The sequence below is a fragment of the Monodelphis domestica genome, chromosome 1 (genome assembly GCF_027887165.1).
Source record: "Monodelphis domestica isolate mMonDom1 chromosome 1, mMonDom1.pri, whole genome shotgun sequence".
Lineage (NCBI taxonomy): Eukaryota > Metazoa > Chordata > Mammalia > Didelphimorphia > Didelphidae > Monodelphis > Monodelphis domestica.
Window position 1 is genome coordinate 225,454,914 of NC_077227.1, and position 21,614 is coordinate 225,476,527.

At 38.1% G+C, this 21,614-nt stretch overlaps 1 protein-coding gene across 1 annotated transcript in view; it reads left to right on the plus strand.

The window, feature by feature from the left end:
• RIN3 (Ras and Rab interactor 3) overlaps positions 1–21,614 on the plus strand; it is a 169,938-nt gene that overhangs the window by 63,175 nt on the left and 85,149 nt on the right. Inside the window, exon 3 of the mRNA XM_056810458.1 lies at positions 2,769–2,886. Coding sequence (XP_056666436.1) covers positions 2,769–2,886 — 118 coding nt within the window. The remainder of the gene's footprint in view (positions 1–2,768; positions 2,887–21,614) is intronic.

Consider the following 21,614-nt stretch of genomic DNA (forward strand, 5'->3'; position numbering starts at 1 on the left):
TTACTAAAACAGATTTTTAAAAAATATACTGCCTTATCATTTGTTGAATGTCATAGATACTTTTCCTTTCTATTACCATTACCCATAGCAAGCAAAAAGTAGATTATAGACAGAATACCAGAACTAGAAGGGACTTTGGAAACCAATTTAATCTGAGGGTTCTTAACCTTTTTTAGGAAATCAACCCCTTTGTCTATATATTGAATCCGTATGAATGCCTTCTCAGACTAATATTTTTAATTGAACAAAATAAATGTTTAGGATTTGTAATGGAGAAGGTTTGTAGGTGGTAAAAGAAAGAAACAGGATCTAGGAGGGACAGCTGATGTTTAGGTTGGCTCAGAGAGAGAGAAGAAGGGATTTGATTAGTTTCCCTCTTCAGCCTTCCCTCCTCAGCTATGGCTGCTCTCATAGATTGGCTTTTGTCCCTCTCCTCCTCCTCCACTACTAGAGACAAAAATGTTTCTTCTTAGGAAGATGTCTCTCCCCTTGAAGCTGTTCACTCACACTTGATTCAAGTTTAGGAAAGGAAAACCACTTTAATGTCAATTAATTCAATTAGGATAATACCAAGGAATGACTGGCAAGGAAAAGAATGGGAAAGGAAAATGGAGAAAAGGGGGTCCCTTCTCTAACTAACCCCTTTTCCCTCCCTCCTCAAGTTTGGGGGGAACTCAGGTTTTGGCAACCTGAGTCCCCTGAGAGATAGTCAGGTTGGCTGCCCCTGGGTTTAGCCCTTGGCCACAGTTCAGACCCAGGGCAACAGGAGTTGAGGTCAAGTCTGACAGAGACTCAAAATGTCTTTCTTGGGTTCCTCTTCAGTAGTCTTTTCAATCAGGAAATGTTGGGGGGAAGGATTTCCAGTCCCTGGCAGGAAAAAGGTGGGTAACCCTCAGGAAAAAGTCTTAACCAGCCCTCTCTCTTCAGCTTCTCAAAACTGAGAGACCAACTGCTCAACAGAAGGAACCTTCTGCTCCTCAAGATTCCAGTCTCCTGGGGCCCCTTCTCCGACAAGGAGAAAGATTCAGCCAGGCATTCCTCCTTTAGTGCCCTCCTGTCACAAATCCTCCATTTCCTGTTGTCCGAGTGGTGCCACCCTAGCCCACGCCAGTTACTTACCTTCAATATCTATTCTAATCTACCTATGTTACTTATTGTTCCCATCTAACCTCCCCCCTTATTAGGATAAGATAACAAATCTTATCCTAATCTATTTGTTCTCCTAAATTCCCATTTTATGCTAAGACTGAGTTGTGAGGAGGAGGATTAGGATTATGTGCTGATAACGTTTTTACAATATAACAATTTCTTAATATAAAATCATTCCTATTTCAATCAATATAAACTTTAGCTCTTAAGTAAAATTGAACTATTCTATGCATTATGTAATACTAATTCCAATGTAACAATTCCTAACATTTATATGTATATATATATATATATGTATATATGTATACATATATATTAACTTGCATTAATTGAAATTTGAAATTTGATTCATTCTGTCCCTATGTTACCTCTCTAGTTACAACATTTCGTTTCCCACCCTAAACTACTCTGTCCCTGTCTGTTAATGGTTAGCATATTAACTCTCTCCTTTCTATCTATATTAGTGGATTAGTTAATTCTTATGTTATATATGGATATGTATGGATTTTCTATACATTTACATATGTTACATGTTATTTGTACTCATATACATATCCTCTGGTACTGGAGATCTATTTACAGATATACAATTTATGAGCTGTCCTTATGTACAGCACAGCCCCTAATGTCAGTGTGAACATTTTTTGTGTTCTAGATATGTCGTGGTGGATGCATACTTACTCCTCTTCAGGAAATTATTACAAAGGAAACCAAAAATATTGAAATAGTTAATAAAAAATCAAGTTCACCTAGGTTAAGAACTCCAATCTAGCCCAAGTCTTTCATTTGACAGAAGAACCAGAGGTTCCAATATCCTAGGATAGTTAGTAACCAAGGTGGGATCAAAAAGTACATCTTTGCTCCTAATGGACTATCTATATACCCTCTACATCCTTCCTCTTCCCTATTTATTTGAAGACAATTTAGAAACATTTTTCTTTTATGTTTTTTCTCCAATAATATTTTACTGTATTTTTCCAGAATATACATAGAAACAATTTTTAATATTTGTTTTCTGATATTTTATGATTCAAATTCTCTCCTTTCCCTTCCCTCCCTCCTTCCTCAGACAACAAGCAATATGAAATAAAGTTATATAAATGCTATCCTGAAATACATTATTTCCATATTCATCATGTTTTCAAAGAAGACACATATTGCATATACAAAAAAAAAACTCATAAAGAAAATGAAGTGGAAAATGGTATGCTTTGATCTGCATTCAGACACCATCAGTTCTTTCTCTGCTAGTGGAAAGTGTTTTTCATCATGAGACCTTCATAGTCATCTTGGATCATTGTATAGCTGAAAGTAGTTAAGTCACATAGGGTGGATCATTGTGTAGTACTGCTGTTCCTGAATACAATGTTCTCCTGGTTCTGCTCACTCCCCTTTGCATCAGTTCATACAAGTCTCTCAGAGTTTTTCTGAAATCATCCTGTTCGTCATTTCTAATGGCACAATAGTATCTCATTACAATCCTCTACTACATCCTTCCCTATTTAAAGACAATTTGGAAGCATTTTTCTCTTAAAAATAAAAGAAAATCATTCCTCTGGGCACCATACTGCAGCTTCATTTTACAGCTCAGAGAACATAATCCTTTCTTTCTGTTCTAGATCTTCTTAGTCCGGCGGGAAAGTAATCTCAAGCATATGATCCTCTCGGTCCAGTTCCCTTCCGTAAATGAATCTCTTTCTGATGTGCTGGAATACAACATTAAAGAAGAAAAGTCAAGTAAGTGTATAGACCTTTCCTTTCTTGGCCTTGGACCCACAAACTTCCTTTAGCTACCTTTTAACCACAAACACTCACCAACAAGGACTTGCTGGATTTTAAGTGAAGAGAAAAAAAAAATTGTCATCAGGGATCACAACTGACCAGAGTTTCCTCTGGCCTCACGTCGAGAAAGGCTGCTCTGAATCTGATGTGTAGTGTTCATTCACACCTGTCAATGTCATGGATTCTTTTCTCTGCCTCCGCATGGTCTCTGTAGAATTTCCTTTCATTTTCAAGATGCCAATAGTAAGACAGCAGCCATTTAAGAGAAAGAAAATTGAACTGGGAAATAGGATGACTTGGGCATCAGTCCCTGCCCAATCACTAACTCACATCATGACCTTGGGCAAGTCACAGATTCTTAGAACTAGAAGGGACCCAAGAAGTTAATTTATTTGTCCATACCTGAAGCATAAATCAGCTCTCCCACATTCTAATTTTCCTCCTGGCAAGTGGCCATAAAAAGTCTCCTTTCCTTTCTTTGCTCTCAGAATTATTTTAAGGATCAAGAAAACTGACAGGTACAAAAGTACTCATAGCATTGTCCAAAGATCAGGGATTAGTTTTAAGATGACAAAACTGAATCTTGTCAAATGGTTTAGCATTTCAAACAATAATATAAAGTTTGTTTCCTTCTTTAAAAAATGAGGAGGTTATACACCCCTCTCAAGTTATTTTCCAACTCTAAAACCAGTGCTTCAATGAACCCAGATGTTTGCCGGAAGGTTCTTCCTTAGTATCATTTGGCAGTAACATGAAGGCAGGTGATCAAAAGAAAGATAATGAAATTGACTCCATATTTTGGTTTCCCTGTGACGTATGAAATTATTCTAGGTTGTTCTTTCATGTGTCAAATCTGACTTTTTATTGATATCTTTTCTTTACATTGCCATAATTTCCCCCTCCTATTTCTCTCCTACCCCTCCTAAATTGCCACCCTATATTAGTATTTGTATTTGTATTAACAAAATAGTTTTGTTAAAGACAAAAAAAAAGAAGAAAATTGTAGCTAATCAATATATTAAAATATTCTGATAATATATCTTTTTCCAATGAGATGGTATGGAAGTTTCTCGTGTCTTTTTCAGGCCACGCTTGTTCTTTGTCATTTTTGCATTAATTATTGTGTGTTTTCTTGTGGTGGCTCTTTCCATTTCCATTGTTGTAGTCAATGTGTATATTTATTTCTTGGCCCTGCTTATTCCATATAGATCTTTCCATGGTTCCCTGTGTTTATCACCATTGTCATTTCTTAGAGCTCAGTAATAATTCATGATGTTCATTAAACAATTTGTTTAGCCATTTCCAAACTGATGGACATCTATTTCATTTCTGAATTACTTTGCTATCACTATGAATATTTTGTTATATATTGGGACTGTCTTCATATCAGTTAACTCCCTGGGATATAATCAGAGTAATAGATGGAATCTCTGGGTCAAAGGATAAAGACATTTTAGTCATTTTATTTGCATACCTTCAAATAGATTTCTAAAGTTGTACCAATTCTTTCAGCTCCACCAACAATATGCTTGTGTGCCTAACTTCTCCCGACTGCCCCAACATCATCTATTCCCTTCTTAATCTTCATGATTTCCTACGGGGTTTTCTTGGCAAAGATACTGAAGGGTTTGCCATTTTCTTCTCCAGCTCATTTTATGGATGAGAAACTGAGACAAATGGGGTTAAGTGACTTGCCCAGGGTCATACCTCTAGTAAATGTCTGAGCCTGGATTTGAACTCAGTTTTCCTGACTCCAGGCCCAGAACACTACTCACTAAACCACCAAACTGCCCTAATCCCTTCTATAGCATGCATACCTATGAGAGGGAACTCACTGTCTTGTACGGCAGTTTGCTAGCTAACACCATAGCAAGAATTAGTTTGTCTGATTCATCCATTGCTAATTTTTCCTACTAGCAGAAGACGGGGCCCTGGCAGGATTGAACAGAGAGAAGCAAAGTTTCGACAGGCATGAAGAAAAGTTCCAAACTTATAGTAATAGTTAATAACAATAACAATAATAGCATTTATATAAATGCTTTATGGTTTACAAAGATTTTTACAAATATTAACTCATTTCCCTTCCAGCTCTAAATTCTAATCTTTAATCATATCCTATGTAGAGAAAAACTGATAAATTCCACTATAAGGCAAAATAAATAAGAATTTAATTAACTAATTTCATCCAGCATACATTTGTTAAGAAGCTACTATGAACAGTATAATTTGCCTCATAAAGCAAAATAAGATCTAGTTTCTGCCTTTAAGGAGTTTGAAGTTTTATAGAAGAAATGAAACATGTACACAGATTACTATAATAGATTAGGATAGGAGAGGATTAGAATGTTGTAAATACAGGACAGAGGCATCTATTTCTTTATTTTTAAAACATTATCTTTTGTCTTAGAATCGATACTATGTACTGATTCCAAGAAAGAAGAGGAGCAAAAGCTAGGCAATTGGGGTTAAGTGACTTGCCCAGGGTAATACAGCTAGGAAGTATCCAAGGTCAGGTTTGAATCCAGATCATCCAGATTTCAGGCCTCCTGCTCTATCCATTGCACTACCTAGCTGTCTATTACTACCTAATACTTTTATATTATGATAATAATAATTAAATACATATAATTAAACATTGATATAATTAAATTTATATTATTTTATTATTTTTATTTATATTATGTTTGTTATATTTATAAATTTATGTTATCAAATATATTTAATTATATATTATGATTAATTATCGATTCCTAACTAATGTGATGATTATTAATCAACAATGTAAATAAATAGATTAAATAATTCACTGAATAGTAGATTATAATTATAATAGATTATTTTATTATATATAATAAATTATATCCTTATATAATATAATAATATGTAATAATTTATAGATAATATAATAATTTCAGATGTTTTTATATATACATATTGTCCACTTCAAAAGAATGCATGCTTCTTGAGGACAAAGACTATTTCATTTTTAATAATAAAAAAATAATCATAATAATAACTAACATTTCTATAGCACCTACTATGTGCCAGGCACTATGCAAAAACACTTCACAAATATTATCTCATTTGATAACCACCCTGGCAGGTAAGCTTTATTATTATTATCCCCATTTGACAGATGAGGAATGAAGCAGCTAGAGGTTAAGGGATTTGACCAAGGTAAAATGAATTAAGGTTTTCCTCACTCCAGGTCTTTGTCTCTCTGGCATTCAGAGCAATGGCTGGCATATCATAGGAGCAGTTCATGCTGACTGGCTGACTGTTACCACAAATATATCTATATCTATCTCTATGTCTACACATAGAAATAGACATATAAAACTGTGATTTGAACTCAAATATTTTGATTCTTCGTCTGGGACTCATTGTTTTACATCAACTGGACTCTCTAGTCTTAGTCTGCTGGTGTTTAGGGTTTTTGGTATTATGCACTTCCTTACGGTCTTTTCCCCTAAATCCTCTGCACATCCATCTTATTTATTCTCACAGAAGCTCTATGAGGTCACTGGACATGTTTTCTATAGATCAGTATGTCAGGCAACCAAGACGGTTCTCCAGAGAAATGCAGATGCCTCATTTATTTTGAAAAATGCAAAAACAAGACAAATCTACCAACTCTATTTTATGCCTCAACGAGGTATCTTCTCTGCTCCTCTGAACCCCAGTGATCCAGCCTTGCTTCCCTGAGGAAGCAAAGAGCCAGTCTTAGTGAATTCAGAATATACATCACAGCACTCACAACTTCCCATGTAGCATCCTTAGAGCAGTTACATAGCCCAGTGGAAAATACATTGGCCTGGAAATAAGAGGCTGGAGCTCTCAACCTTCCTGGCTCTGATATTAACTTGTAGTATCTCTGGGTGTCTGTTTTCTCATATTAAAAAAGGGGATAATCATACCGTGACTTCATCTCTTCATGGGATTATTGTGAGAATCAAATAAGAGTATAGCCCCCCCAAATACTGGGAAGTCAAAAGAGTTTTAAAGATGTAAGGAATCTATTTTTTTTAATTTCCTAATTCTGATCCTATATGTTCTGAAGAGCCCAAACTAATGCCTTCTATTATTCTCCATCGTTGTTTAGTTATTTCAGTTGTGTCTGATTCTTGTGATGCTATTCTTCATTTTACAGATGAGGAAACTGAGGCAAACAGAATTTATTGACTTGCCTGGGGTCACATGGCTAGGAAGTATCCGAGGCTAGATTTGAACTCTGGAAGATGAGTCTTCCTAACTTCAGGCCCAGCCCCCTATCTACCGAGCTTCAGGCCAATTGGTACATTGGAAAGCTATGTTATAACAGTTTTATTACTTCTTAATTCTGCCTTACCACAAAACTTAAAGAAGCAATCAGAGGAGAAGTTCATTGGAAAGTACCCACCAAATGGACTGGCAGGTTACAGCAATTTGGTTCTTTGTTTCTCTATCTTTCCATCTCTCCAAAGGATCAAAGAGTTCTTTGTAGTTAAGGGAGCTGGAAATCTTGATCTTGTTATGTATTATTGTTTTTCACAGTATCATGTTGTTACTTCCCCTCCAATCTTGGTTTTCACTGTGGAAACTTTCTGGATTACTTAGTGGAATTTCCCCTAATGGAATGTTCTTCTAATCCAGTCATCATCCTTGTTCCAAGTCCTCTTTTGCTTTCCTTTAGTACCTACAAAAATAAGGTTGAACCAGGATCCTAGAATCATAAACGGGTTTAATGGATTTTTATTGATTAGTTTGCTTTTTCCACTATTTGGATTACTCTTTACATCTTTTCCATTTACTCCTTCCAGAGAGCCAGCCTTTATAATAGACCTAAAAAAAAAATTTTGAAAGGAGATAATAGAGGAAAATAATTCAATAAAGTCTATCGATACATTAAAAAAATCTGGCATTATATGTTAAAGTAGAAGCAGCATCAGGTATTGGACAAATTCCATTCCTATCTATTTCATTAAGCAAACATTTAAGCATCTGCTGTCTACAGAACATTATGCTTGGAACTAGGGGAGATACAGAGATTTGATAAGACTTAGTCTGTATCCTCATGGAGCTTATAATCAAGGAGAAGAATAAGATTCCTGTAATCAAGACAGTGCTGGGCATAGAAGGAACTGAGCTGATGGCTAAATTTTCAGTGTGAGAATTTACTCCTTGGAAATTGGCTACAAATCAAGGTTTGATTGTTATTTTGTTGATTGCCTAAACTTAAAAAAGTAATGAAAAATATGACGATGATGCCGATTAAACTTTTTTATTTTTTAATTAATTAATTAGTTTCTTAGTAGACTTTATTCACAAGTATCCCAACCCTTGCCCTCCCTGCATCACAGGAGGGATGGTCAGAGAGACAGACATATTCATACAAATTAAATCATATTTTCACCTTTCAGTTCATTCTCTGTAGGTTAATGCAAATTAAACTTAAAAGCGTGCTGTGCATGTTTTTTCCAAGAGAATTAATTGTTAAATATTTGCCAGCACGCACAGTATTAAGATATAATATTGATGATAGATATAATTAGTGTGATGTATGGGTTGTCTCTGTGATCTATCCAGTAAGGGGACATCCAGCTTCCTCTTGAATAATGAACACTTAACTTATAGGCTCCATTGCCTAAGAACCAAAAACAAGAATTGCAACTATTGACTCGTAATGTAGGGTGGGAGGAGTTGTATCCACTATCATTACACTAGTGTCACTTTCTGAAATCTAGAAAGTTGCCTTGGAGAAGGGCAAATTGTTAACGGAACAGGAGAGGGAAGTCAGGTAGATAATGTCTGAACAACTTATACCTCTGACTTATCTCTTTTCCTCTTTTAACAGAGGATGTAGTTAATATAAAGGACTTTGGAATTACCCCGAGTCTACCAGGAAATATGATATTATAGACAGTCATCATCTCAGACACTTTTAGTCAATCCAAGAGGACTTAATTGAATTGAATAGCATTAAGAGATTGTGGGGTATAACAGAAAACAAACACAATTTAAAATGAGAAAACCAGAGATCCAGGTCTGACCATGCTACTAACTCGCTGTGAGTCTTGGAGAGATGCATTAGCTGCTTCATCTGTAAAATGAGGAGGCTGGACCAGGTAATCCTTAAGATCCTTCGCAACTCCCAACATTCTTGGTTTTATACTCTAACAGTCTGTCTTCCAGTTCTAATGTCAAATGTATTCTAACATTCTATCCTCTAAGTAAGTTCCCTTCCTAGGGTCCCAATTAGGAACCCCACTGTCTACGTGGTTTAACAGGAGATATTTATGGAGTTCCTTATGGGTAGCTATTGTGATTAAATTCTGAAAAAATACTACCCACAAGTTTGTGTTTGGTCTGAAACTTCTTCTTTAAGAAGGGAAGTTGAGCACGTTGGTTGGTTTTCTTTCATGTAGCTAGTAGTACATTGGAGTGTGATTAAAGGAACAGAAGCTAGTGGTTAAGTGAGGTGTGAGTTTGTTGGGTATTTGGCGATGAGGTTACTATAGCATATCTAATCAAGGGAGATGTCTTTATCCTACAGCCATGCAAGAGGTTGGTGATGCCAACCAAGGCTATTTCACTAAGATTTTCACTGGCCAATTTCTGAGCAATGAATTAGAACCAGATGTCCTGAATGTAGACACAGATCCCGTGTCCATATTTACAACTTATTGATTCATTTCTGCTCTACTTACTGGTCAAAGTTTGCTTCTTGTAGAGCTGTATCATTTTTCAGGGGGAACTCAATGTTAGCTTAACCCACAATCAGTCCTGCCACTGGGTAAAAAATGCAAAAGGCATGGTACATGGGTTTTGATGGCATGGTAGCCCTTTCAGGGAAGGAGAGTGAGTTAGTGACACTGTTTCCATACAGAAAGGACTTTACTTTTCCCCCTTCTTTCCAGACTTGGTCTTTGATCAGGCAGAGCAAAATGCTGTGTCTCAGAATAAGTCTCAAGCATCTCTCTAAACTGTGGGCTTGGATTGAAAGAAGAACACTGCTCTTAGAGAACTGAAACACATTCAGCGTAGATAATTAAGACCACTGGGACACTGCTGATCTTCACAAAGCTTCATTCCTCCCCAACTCCCCTTCTGGGCCCTTCTCTCAACCAGAAAATTTTCTTATTCTTGGCTACTCTTTAGGCATCCCTGACATTTTGCAATCTGCAAATCTGCGAGTTACCTATCCTCCTGTTTTGACCCTTCAGCCTAAAAATACACCCCAGGAGAAGTCTTGGTCTCTCTGTTGACAGTTAAGACATTATTCCTGTTTTCGGACTATTAAATTCTAATCTAGACAATTCCTAAATATGGAACAGAATCACATAACAAAAGGACCATATATTCAGACAGAAAGGTCTGGGATTCTAATTGGCCAAGCTGAAAGCATTAGAGACTGTGAAATGACAGATGCCCAATCCAATAAAGAAGGCAAATAGACAAATTCTTCTGGCATGAAAATGAAATTTTTATTTTGCTCTGCCTGATCAAGGATTGAATTTGGAAAGGAGGAGATGGAAAGAGCATATTTTAACCTAGAAAGCTGACATTCCATATCTCTAGTTTCCAGCCCAGTGAAAATCCTCCAGAATCATATACATTTAAATAATCAATCTAGAACACTGGTTATATATTCTGATCTAGTGTTTAGTGTAGTACCTGGCACACAGTATGTACTTAATAAATGTTTATTGACTAACTGACCTTTTCTTGCTTGAAAACCTTCAAGATTCCTTAGTGCTTTTTGAATAAAATATAAACTCAGTCTGACATTCGAGACCCCAAGCCTACCTGCCCAACCTAGTATCAGGAACTGTTTTATTTTTGTCTTTATATTCTCAGTACCTAGGACAGTGTCTGGCACATAATAGGTAATTTATTCTTCCTGAGTGATCTCATGCGACTCCTCCCACATATTTTAGGCATCTTCCCAAACTAGACTGACTAATCATTCATCTCCCCCATGTAGTCTTGCTTCCTTTTTTTTTTTTAAACAAATCTCCAATTCCATTCTCTTCCTCTCATACTTTTTCTTTCTCCTGAAATCCTGCCTGTCCACCAAGGATTCATTTAGATATCATCTCTAGTCAAAATTCTCTCACACTGGATTTCTAATAACCTCATTTGAACACTTTATCTCCTGACTGCATTAGAAGAAATATTTTATTTTTCTTTATACCTTCATGACCTACATAAGGCTTTGCACATAACAGGGAAGAGAATCCTTATGTCTTTTTCTGTAGATGAGTCAACCATTGTCTAGAAGGGGAAGAGACTTTCCAAAGGTCATACAGTCTCTCTAGTGAATGGCAGCACTGGGCATTGAAAGGAAAGCAAATGGTGCCATAGGTAGAACCTCAGATCTACCACTCACATATGACTGTGAGTAATGTAAGAGATCAGTGCTGCAGAAAACCTGGAAAGGCAGATGCAATGAATGGAAGCTTAAAGATCTGTCCATCAAGGAAAAATTCCAGAGGAGAATATGACCTGGGGAAGGCAGTTAAACAAAGAGAAACAAAACTGCTTCTTACTGACTCTTTTTTTCCTAAGACTTGAGGAGAAAGAGCTAAGATTTCTCTACCTTTTGGTTACCGATTTCTCTCTGAAATATTTGGAGCTTGGCACTGAAGACCTTTCAAAGCTGTTAAGAACATCCCTGTCAAAAGACTATATAATTTTACTTACTCATTTTAAGATTTGCAATAGATTAGGGAAAATCCTGAAATCCCTCTCTCCTATCCAAATTCCCTTACCCCTCCTTCCTTAAAATAAACTCCTGTTTCTAACAATTTAGAGAGTGAGTTATCTGTTAAAATTTCAGTCAATTTACTCATTCTGAATCCCAGCTTGACTCCAACTGAAGAGGATAACAGAAGTTGGTTGGGGGGGAGGAGGGAGAAAGAATTCTGACTTCTCATTACTTTATTGCTCAGTGTGCTTGCACAGCAACCCCATATTACCATAAACAACCTAACAAAAGGAACACCTAATACAGTAAATCACTTCACTCTTCTGGGCCTTTGTTTTTTCCATCCATGAAATGGATCAGAGCAGAACGTCTCCACAGTCCCTTCGAGTTTCTAAATCTATGATCTTGGAACCCTAAATGTAGCTCTTTTTTTTCCCATATTAGATAACCTCAACTCAGTTCGCCAATGTTTTAGTAAGTATTTCATCTACGTATCTCTTCCCTGGCACTGCCATTCCTCTAGTCGAAGCCCTCATCACCTTATGCCTAAACTACTCCAATAGCTTGATGCTTAGTCTTCTTGGCTCAAGGCTCCACTTGGCACCATCTTCCACTTGGCTGTCAGTTTAATCTTTTTTTGTTGTTTTAAACCTTTACATTCTGTATTAGAATTGATACTAAGTATTGGTTCCAGGGCAAAAGAGTGGTAAGCGGTTAGGCAATTAGGATTAAGTGACTTGACCTAGTGTCTGAGGGCAGATTTGAACCCAAGACATCCTGGCTCCAAGCCTGGTTCTCTATCTATTAAACCACCTAGCTGCCTCCAAAACTAAACCTTTGAGGGGGAAAAGAGTAATATCTGAAATGGGTCTGAGACAAAACACATGAGACCAAAACCATGCCAGGTGGTGGTTGCCATGGCAACCTCATAATCATGTTGGGATTGTAGGGAGTCTTTGAAAAACAGCAACAACAAAGTATAAAAACTGTGTCCTGTCGCCCAAACAGAGCCCAGAGCTGTCATCCAAACCTAGTTATTTGCCTTTTTTCTTTTTTTGGTGGAGGATTTGGGGTTTGGTGGGGGGTGGGATACAAGTTAGGACCTATCATTCCATTGGCAGTGCAAAGCCATGCCATCTCTGCAATTTATAGTCTTAAAGACTTCCTGGAGACACTGAGATTAAGTGATTCATCCAGGGTCACACAGCCAAGAGATATGAGGAACAGGACATCCAAGGAGAAAACTGTATGGAATTTACATGAAATTCAAAATGCTCTGAAAATTAGAAGGGGCCTCTGTTTACTGTGGGAGAAACACATCCAAGTTGATAGTAAGAATGAAAGACTCAGAGTCCATTCAATCCAGAAGTAAGAAAAGAATTTTTTTTTAAGAAGAGGAGGCTTTTAAGATAGTATAATAGTCTAATAGAGGCAGCTAGGTGGCTCAGTGGATTGAGATGGGAGGTTCTAGGTTCAAATCTGACCTTGGACACTTCGTAGCTATATGACCCTGGCCAAGTCACTTAACCCCATTGCCTAGCCTTTGCTGCTCTTCTGCCTTGGAACCAATACTTAGTATTGATTCCAAGATGGAAGGTAAGGGTGTAAAAAAAAAATAGCCTAATAGTTAGTGGAATAGCCTAAGGACTAATCAGGTAGACTTGGGGCTGATGGGTTGGCCTGGGGACCCAGGGGGTGGCCTGAAGGATAGCTCAAAATTTGTATATTTATTATTGGTCTGGGGGTTTATTGCCTCCCATCTCAGGGAACTCTCTACCTTTTCCCCGAATACTCCACCCCTGGCTGTTACTGGCTGAGAAGCCCAGAAAATGACCATAGAGGAGGAGGGTTTGAATTTAGGTGTGTTTTGGGCTAGATGACTTTGGGGACACCAGAAGGGGAATAAGGAGCATACTCAGGTTTGGGGAAGAGGGGGGGACTGCCAGAGCCCTTAGTGCCCATGTCCTATGCTCCCCCCATTGTCCCACTTGTCATCGTTCGTCAGTGTGGGAGGAGTCTCCCCGCCCTTCTGGAATGTTTTCATCACAGATGGGAACATGGGAGGGGAATACAGTACAGTAGACAACCACTATCAGTAATTAATAATGCCGAACAGTTCAGAACTAAGATAAATACAAAATAAAATGAGTAATTAATAGTGCTGATTATCTAGTTTTTTCAACTGCACAAAAATGGACATTTTTTCCCCTTCTTACCCAACCTACCTTGGCAGGAAAAAAAAGGGAAAAACAAAACCTTGTAACAATTATGCATGGTCAAGTCAAACAAATTCCTACATTGGCCAAGTCCAAAAATATATCTTATTCTACACCCCAAGTCCATCGATTGGGTAGAGAGGGAGATAGCAGGAAGTTTTTCATCTCTCCACTGAAATTGGGACTGTTCCTGATATCAAGATTAAATGGAGGAGAGGGGGGAGAGGCAGTAATTCAGTGGATAGAGAGCCAGGCCTAGAGATGGGAGGTCCTGGGTTCAAATTTGGCCTCAGACACTCCCTAACTGTCCAGGGCCTAGCCCTTACTGCTCTTTGCCTTAAAACAAATACACAGTATTAATTTTAAGACAGAAGGTTAGGGTTTAAAAAAAAATGATTCAATTTGCCTCGGCAACTTTTGCCCTATAGGACTAAAGAGAACAAATCTAATCTTTCCTCTAGTAGAAGAAAATGATTATATCCCAGAATCTTCTTTTCTCTAAGCTAACTGCGCTCAGATGGTTCAACAAATGCTCATTTAAAAAAAAATAGCCTTACTTTCTGTCCTAGTACCGATTCTAAGAGAACAGAGAGGTAAGGGATAGGCGATTGTGATTAAGTGACTTGGCCAGGGTCATATCACTAAGGAAGTGTCTGAAGCTAGATTCAAACCCAGGTTCTCCCCACTCCAGGTCTGCCACCTAGCTGCCCCAAACAAATCCTCATTTGACTTGAACCCAGGTCTTTCCTCCTTACTCCAAGGCTAGGTCTCTATTCACTATGCTATGTCTCCCTTTAGGAGGTTGATTGGGGTTTTTTAACTAGTAGACAATTACAATCTGGTTTGAGTTTATTTCAGGGTGGAGAAGTCAGGGATTCAGGATTCACCAGCCGAAGGGCTGACACAGCAGCAGTCAGTTCCTCCTGTCAGGGGCCTGGGGACCTGGGAGAAGATCTACCCTGAGTATGGCCTAGCGAACAACAGAAACTCAAATTCTCACCTCCACCCTCTTCCTGAGGACCAACAGCCCAGCCCATCTCTCTTTCTCTTTAGCTACAAAAGCTTTCACTTTTCATCTTTTCAACCCAAACTCCTTTTCTCTGACTAAAGAGCAAGGGACTAATAGCAGCAGCCTGGCACCCCCACCAGGGAAGGGTAACTGATACTAAACCTTAATAATTCCCCACAAATTTAGCCCTACTTTCTGAGGGATTGATGATTCCTACTTCTGTTTATTCTTCCCTAATCTCTCTCCTAATCTCAAATCTCACATCTCCAACTGTCTATTGGGCATTTCAAATTACATGTCCCATAGACATTTTCAAATCAACATAACTCCAAAATCATCTATTTCTTTTTTTTAAAACCCTTATCATCTGTCTTAGAATTGACAAAATCAATAAAATATTGAATACTGATTTTAAGACAGAGGAGCAGTAATGGCTAGGTAATGGGAGTTAAGTGGCTTGCCCAGGGTCACACATCTAGGAAATTTCTGAAACCAGATCTGAACCTAGGTCTTCTTTTTTTTTTAACTGAAAATTTTTATTTAATTAATTAATTTATGATATTTTTCATGGTTACATGATTCGTGTTCTTTCCTTCCACTCCCCTCCCCTGTAACCAACAAGCAATTCCACTGGGTTTTACATGTGTCATTGATCAAGACCTATTTATATGTTATTGATATTTGAACCAGGGTGATCCTTTAGAGTCTACATCCCCAGTCATATCCCCATCAACCCATGTGATCAAGCAGTTGTTTTTCTTCTGCATTTCTGCTCCCACAGTTCTTCCTCTGACTGTGATAGTGTTCTTTCTCATAAGTCCCTCAGAAATGTCCTGGATCATTGCATTGCTGCTAGTAGAGAAGTACATTACCTTCGATTATACCACAATGTATCAGTCTCTATATACAATGTTTTCTTGGTTTTGCTCCTTTCACTCTGCATCACTTCCTGGAGGTTGTTCCAGTCTCCATGGAACTCCTCCACTTTATTATTCCTTTGAGCACAATAGTATTCCATCACCAACATATACCACAGTTTGTTCAGCCATTCCCCAATTGAAGGGCATCCCCTCATTTTCCAATTTTTGGCCACCACAAAGAGCGCAGCTATGAATATTTTTGTGCAAGTCTTTTTCCTTATTATCTCTTTGGGGCATAAACCCAGCAGTGGTATGGCTGGATCAAAATGAACCTAGGTCTTCTTGATGGCAGGCCTGGCTCTGTATCCACTGAGCTACCTAGCTGCCCCTAAAATCATCTATTTCAATGACACACTCAACAGCATGGTGTCATGTCTAGAGATCCAGCCTTGAAGCCAGTGAGACTTGGGTTTCAATCACATTTCAGACTTATGCTGGCTAACTCCAAGGATGTCACAACCTCACAGTGATCTAGGCAACTCGGTATGTCTGTAAGATGTCGATAAAATGCTGACCCTCATTGGTAGAGGGAGTTTCCTCTCTGGGTAATTCCCTATAAAAATGAAATCAAAGGTCTAGTTCCTATCCCCAATTTTTCCCTCATTTTACAAATGTGGAAATAAAATTTAGGTAGTTTTCCCCAGGCCAACATAAGAAGATCACAGACAGTCTAAAATCTGTTCCTCCTGACCCAGGACTATCTTTAAAAAACAAAAAGGGGGCAGCTAGGTAGCTCAGTGGATTAAAAGTCAGGCCCAGAGACAGCAGGTCCTGGGTTCAAATCTAGCCTCAGACATTTCCTAGCTGTGTGACCCTGGGCAAGTCACTTGACTTAACCACCATTGCCTAACCCTTGTCACTCTTCTCCCTTAGAATCAATACCCAGAATTGATTCCAAGTCGGAAGGTAAGGGTTTAAAAAAATTACAGAATTTAGAACTGGAATGCTTATGTGATCTTAGGGAAGTCATTTTACCATTCCAAGCTTTAGTTTTCTCATCTGTAAAATGGCAGATTTGAACTCTAGGTGATCTATGAGGTTCCTTCCAGCTTAATATTCTTGATCTCCATCTAGACTCATTCAAGAAATGGATAGTACTGTAAAGACAGAGAAGTCAGTTGTTCCAAAAGTTTTATCAGTGGGGAAGGGTCACTCACAGTTGTGGCTCAATATCCCATGACCTCCTTTCCTTTCACTCTCAGCTTAAATCTGTAGTGTGTAAAAATGGAGACTTGAATCCGAGACTTCAATCCCCAGAAGTCCTTGCTCCACTTCCCCAGAATGCTTTGTAATCTCACTGAATTCTCGCCTGGGCCAAGAGCAAATTATTATTTAAAGGGTCTCCACCCATGCAGGGTCTCTTCTTTTCCTGTTGCCGCTTCCAAGCAGGCACATCTTTTTCATAATGTAGATGAGGTTGTCTAGGCCTCTCTGGGCCTAGGCACATGCTTTCTTATTCTGTATTTTCCTTAATCCTTAACCTTTAATAAACCTCATAAAAATATAATACTCCTTGCAGAGAGAAACTAATTTCTACCTACCTCAGTTTCCCCAAATTTTAACTATTACAAGTGTAGCTTCTGACCTCATTGCTGAACTGAAAGTGTTCCTTCCAGACTTACCAATGATCTTTCAGTTACCAGATCTAATGACCTTTTCTCCTTAGGCAACTTTTGCCGTTGGTGATCACCTTCTTTTCCTTGACTCTCTTTTCAGTCTCAGCTTTCTCAACACTACTCTCTCTTCATTCTCTTCTTCCCTGTCTGGTCAGTCATTCTCGGTCTCCTTTGCTGGAACTTCAACCACATCAAAGGGCACTATGAGGGTCCCTCAAGGCTCTGTCCTCAGCCCTCTTCTCTTTCTATACTATTTCACTTGAAGATTTCATCAGTTCTCATGGATTTCATTGTCACATCTTTAGTGATAATTCCCAGTTTTATTTGTTCATCCTTATCTAGTGTCATTGAACACCTCAAATTGGATGCCCTATAAACATTTTCAGTTCAACACAATTCCAAAATCATCCATTTCTTTCTATCTTTTCTTTAAATCCCTTACTTTGTATCTTAAAGCAATACAAGTGTCAGTTCCAACACAGAAGAGCAATAAAGGGGTTAAGTGACTTGCCTAGGGTCACACAGCTAGAAAGTATCTGAGGTCAGATTTGAACCCAGGACCTCCTGACTGTGAGATTTAAAATGGTCTTAAACTGTAGTGAGTTAAAATGGTGGAAGATATAAATTGTGATAGATATAAGAGAGTGTGAGTAAATTTTGACCGCAGAAAATATGTTTCACTACAGTGTCTTGGTTTTTAAATCAAATATAAGGTGGTTGCCAGGGAAATATTCCCAATTATTCAAATACCCAAGTCAACTGGGTTTTATGGAGATTTTTAATTAATAATATAATGAGGAATTAGAGAAAGAGAGAAAGAGTAGGAAAGGAATAATTATGAAGGGCCTCAAGCCAATATGGCCTAGACCTGAGTCTTAAGAGAGAGAATCAGTCAGTCGGTCTTTTAACACTCACCACAAGGTCTGCCTAAACAAGGATTCTAGTGACACCAGGCCAGCTCCATCTCAGCTGACTTCACCAGAGAGCCTTCCAGCCAAAGACTGTTCCAAAGGGCCTCTCTCCAGAGCCTCCAGAGGGACAGAGTCCCCTTAGAGGAGCTCCAGCGAGACCTCCTTAGAGATTGTCTTCCAAGAGCTTCCCTTCTCCAGAGCCTCTCTCAAGAGATTCTTCCCAAGTGATCCTCATCAGAGATCCTCCAAAAGGAATATCCTCAAGAGATTCTGCTTTTTCTTATATAGGGGTTTTTCTCCCATGTCACCTCCCCTAAGTCCCTACATCTACCAATCACTGTAGACGCTTTCCAAAGGACTGCCCATCTAAATTCCTGCTAAGTCGACCAATCTCCTCAGTAAGTCTGAACGAGAGAAAACACAGCTGAGTCAACTAATCTCATCAAGAGAAAACTTGCCCGACCCTTTTAGGTACCTAGCATCCCATTGTATCAATTCTAAAAACAGGCCTGGCTCAAAGAACTCCTTGCCTTATTATAAGCATGGGTCCAAGTACTTTCATTGTTTAGCAAGGAGTTTTCTCTCCTAAAGCAGTCTTAAGTACGGGTAGAGTAGGGGTCCTCCATAGCAAGGAGTTTTTTCTCCTAAAACAGTCTTAAGTACGGGTGGAATAGAGGTCCTCCCATTTCTGATCCTGGTGAGTTCTCACATCAAAATGGGTGTTTCTCAGTAGGGAATTTGTTCCAATTAAGAATTCCCCAATGGGGAAATTTTTAACATTCACAAGTCTGAGAGATTTCAAGATTTACATGACTCAAGACCTGGCACTCTATCCATTGAACCACCTAGCTGCTCCCAAAAGCATCCGTTTCAACAACAACCATTTTGCCATTGAGGAACCTCAGTCCCAGAGAGGAATAAGAGACTTCTTTGAGGTAAAGTCATTTCAACAAAGATATATCCAATTCCAAACATATTTACAAGTAAATTCTATCAAACACCCTGAGAATAATTTTACAATTTCTGTTAAGTTCCAATTAAAAATTATAGAAATTATTTTTTTAAAAAGGGAAATGAAAGGATACTTCCAAATTTCTTCTATAGTCTTGTTACCTTAACCAGAGAGAGATAAAGAGAGAAACCAAATTGTAGACCAATATTCCTAATGAATTTGACATAAAATAATTTAATAAAACATTAACCAAAAAGCTATAGCAAAATGTCAAAAAGACTTGACATGATCTTCAGGAAAACAAGGTTGGTTCAATTCTTAGGAAAACTATAAAAATAATAGACAATATTAATGGCAAAAACAATAAAAACTAGTATCATATCAAAAAATTCAGCAAAGGCTTTTGGCAATGCAGCTTGAATTTCCATTAAAAATTGAATATGAGAATAAATTAACCTACCCTTAAATTCTGTCTCTTTAAAATCCGCATTGTCTATAATGTATCAATAATAAAGGTCTTTCCAACAAGATCAAGCATTAAAAAAGAATGGCCACTGTTGCCACTAGTATTTTATATGGATCTAGAAATGCTCTATATAGTAGTGTCAAGGAAAAAAAAATTGAGGAAATCACTGACAGAAAATAAGTACTGGACTTTTTACATGATACTGGCAACTAATTCACAAACATTTATTAAGTGCCTACTGTGTACCAGATACTCTGCTGAAAGCTGGAGATACTAAAAGAGGCAAAATACAGTTTTTGCCCTAATGAGGAAGAAAACACAAATATATACAAACAGGCTACATACAAGATAAATAAGAAATCATTATAGACTTTTGTATCATCTGGGGGGAAAATAGTCCTTTTGGAGAAGTTAGGTGGCTTAGTGGACAGATACAAAAGTATTCAGAGAACCTTAAAGATTCAACTAAAATTAATAAAAACATCTTGAATATTGCATACAGCCTGGGTTTTTTTTTTCCTTTAAGTGAGTAACAAATTCAACATGGTAGCTCCAAAACTGTCCTTCTTATCTATGTTTCCCTTTGAACTTCCCTCTGCTCTTTTCTGTGCATTTTTAAGTGGCTTGTCCAAGATATCAAAGGAAGTTTGTAAGTTTATATAAAAATGAAAACTAAAGCCCAGGTGACGACCTCCTTCCTACAATGTCAGTTCTTCCATTTACAAACTGTGACTTTGGTCAAGGCCAGTTCCCTCTTGGCCTGTTTCCTCTTCTATAAAGTGAGTGGGGCCTGTGTCTTCAGCCAAAACATTTTACAGCCTGAGATCTCTTCCAGTTCTCAGACATCCCGTAATTCTCTTCTCTCAGCCCATTAGAACTACCAGGACTTTGCCCCGTGGTCCCAAATCAATAACAGCACTTGAAATCCTGTAGAAACTATAAAATAGAAGCAAGAAAAATTAACTTAAATAAGAAGCTTCCTGATTCAGGCTGGAGGGAGCCTATTCCACCCCCTCCCCAATTCCTGGTGTTCAACCTATGGATGGGAGGGTGCTGGTCTTTGCCTCAGGAAAAAAAAAATCTTAGTTGGAGCTCTGGATTAAAATGTAAGTAATAGGGACAGCTGGGTCCAAATCCGACCTCAGACACTTCCTGACTGTGTGACCCTGGGCAAGTCACTTGACCCCCATCACCTAGCCCTTACCATTCTTCTGCCTTGGAACCAATCCACTGTATTGATTCTAAGACAGAAGGTAAAGGCATATATATATATATATATATATATATATGTATATATATATATATATATATATATATATATATATATATATATATATAAGCAATAGTTAACACTTATACCAGTAGTTATGGTTTTAAAAACACTTATAAATATTATCTCATTTGATCCTCACAGCAACTCAACATGGGAGGTAATTGCTATTATCCCCATTTTTACAGATGAAGAAACTGAGATCAATAGAATTTAAGAGACTTGACCGAGGTCACAGTGGATTAAGGCAAAAAGAGATTAAGTGACTTGTCCAGGGTCACATAGCTAGTGTCTGTGGCCAAATTTTAACTTGGGCCTCCTTGACCCCAGTCCAGGCACTCTCTCCACTAAGCCACCCAGCCTCCCACACACAGCTGTCTCCTACACAGAGATTTTGATAGAAATATCTTTTTCTCTCCTTGGCCCCAGGCCCACTGTATTAGAATGCCTTGCTAGTGTTAAGAAGCATTTGATGCATATTAAACATTGACACTAGGTGGCGCTCTGACCTGTGCTACCCCAAGATTCTCACTTGGGACTCAGTAATTAATTGTATAACTGCTATGCGATAGGTGGTTTCCCACTCTTTATAGCTGTAACAAAACTGAAAACCAAATCCTGGGATTATTCATAGGAG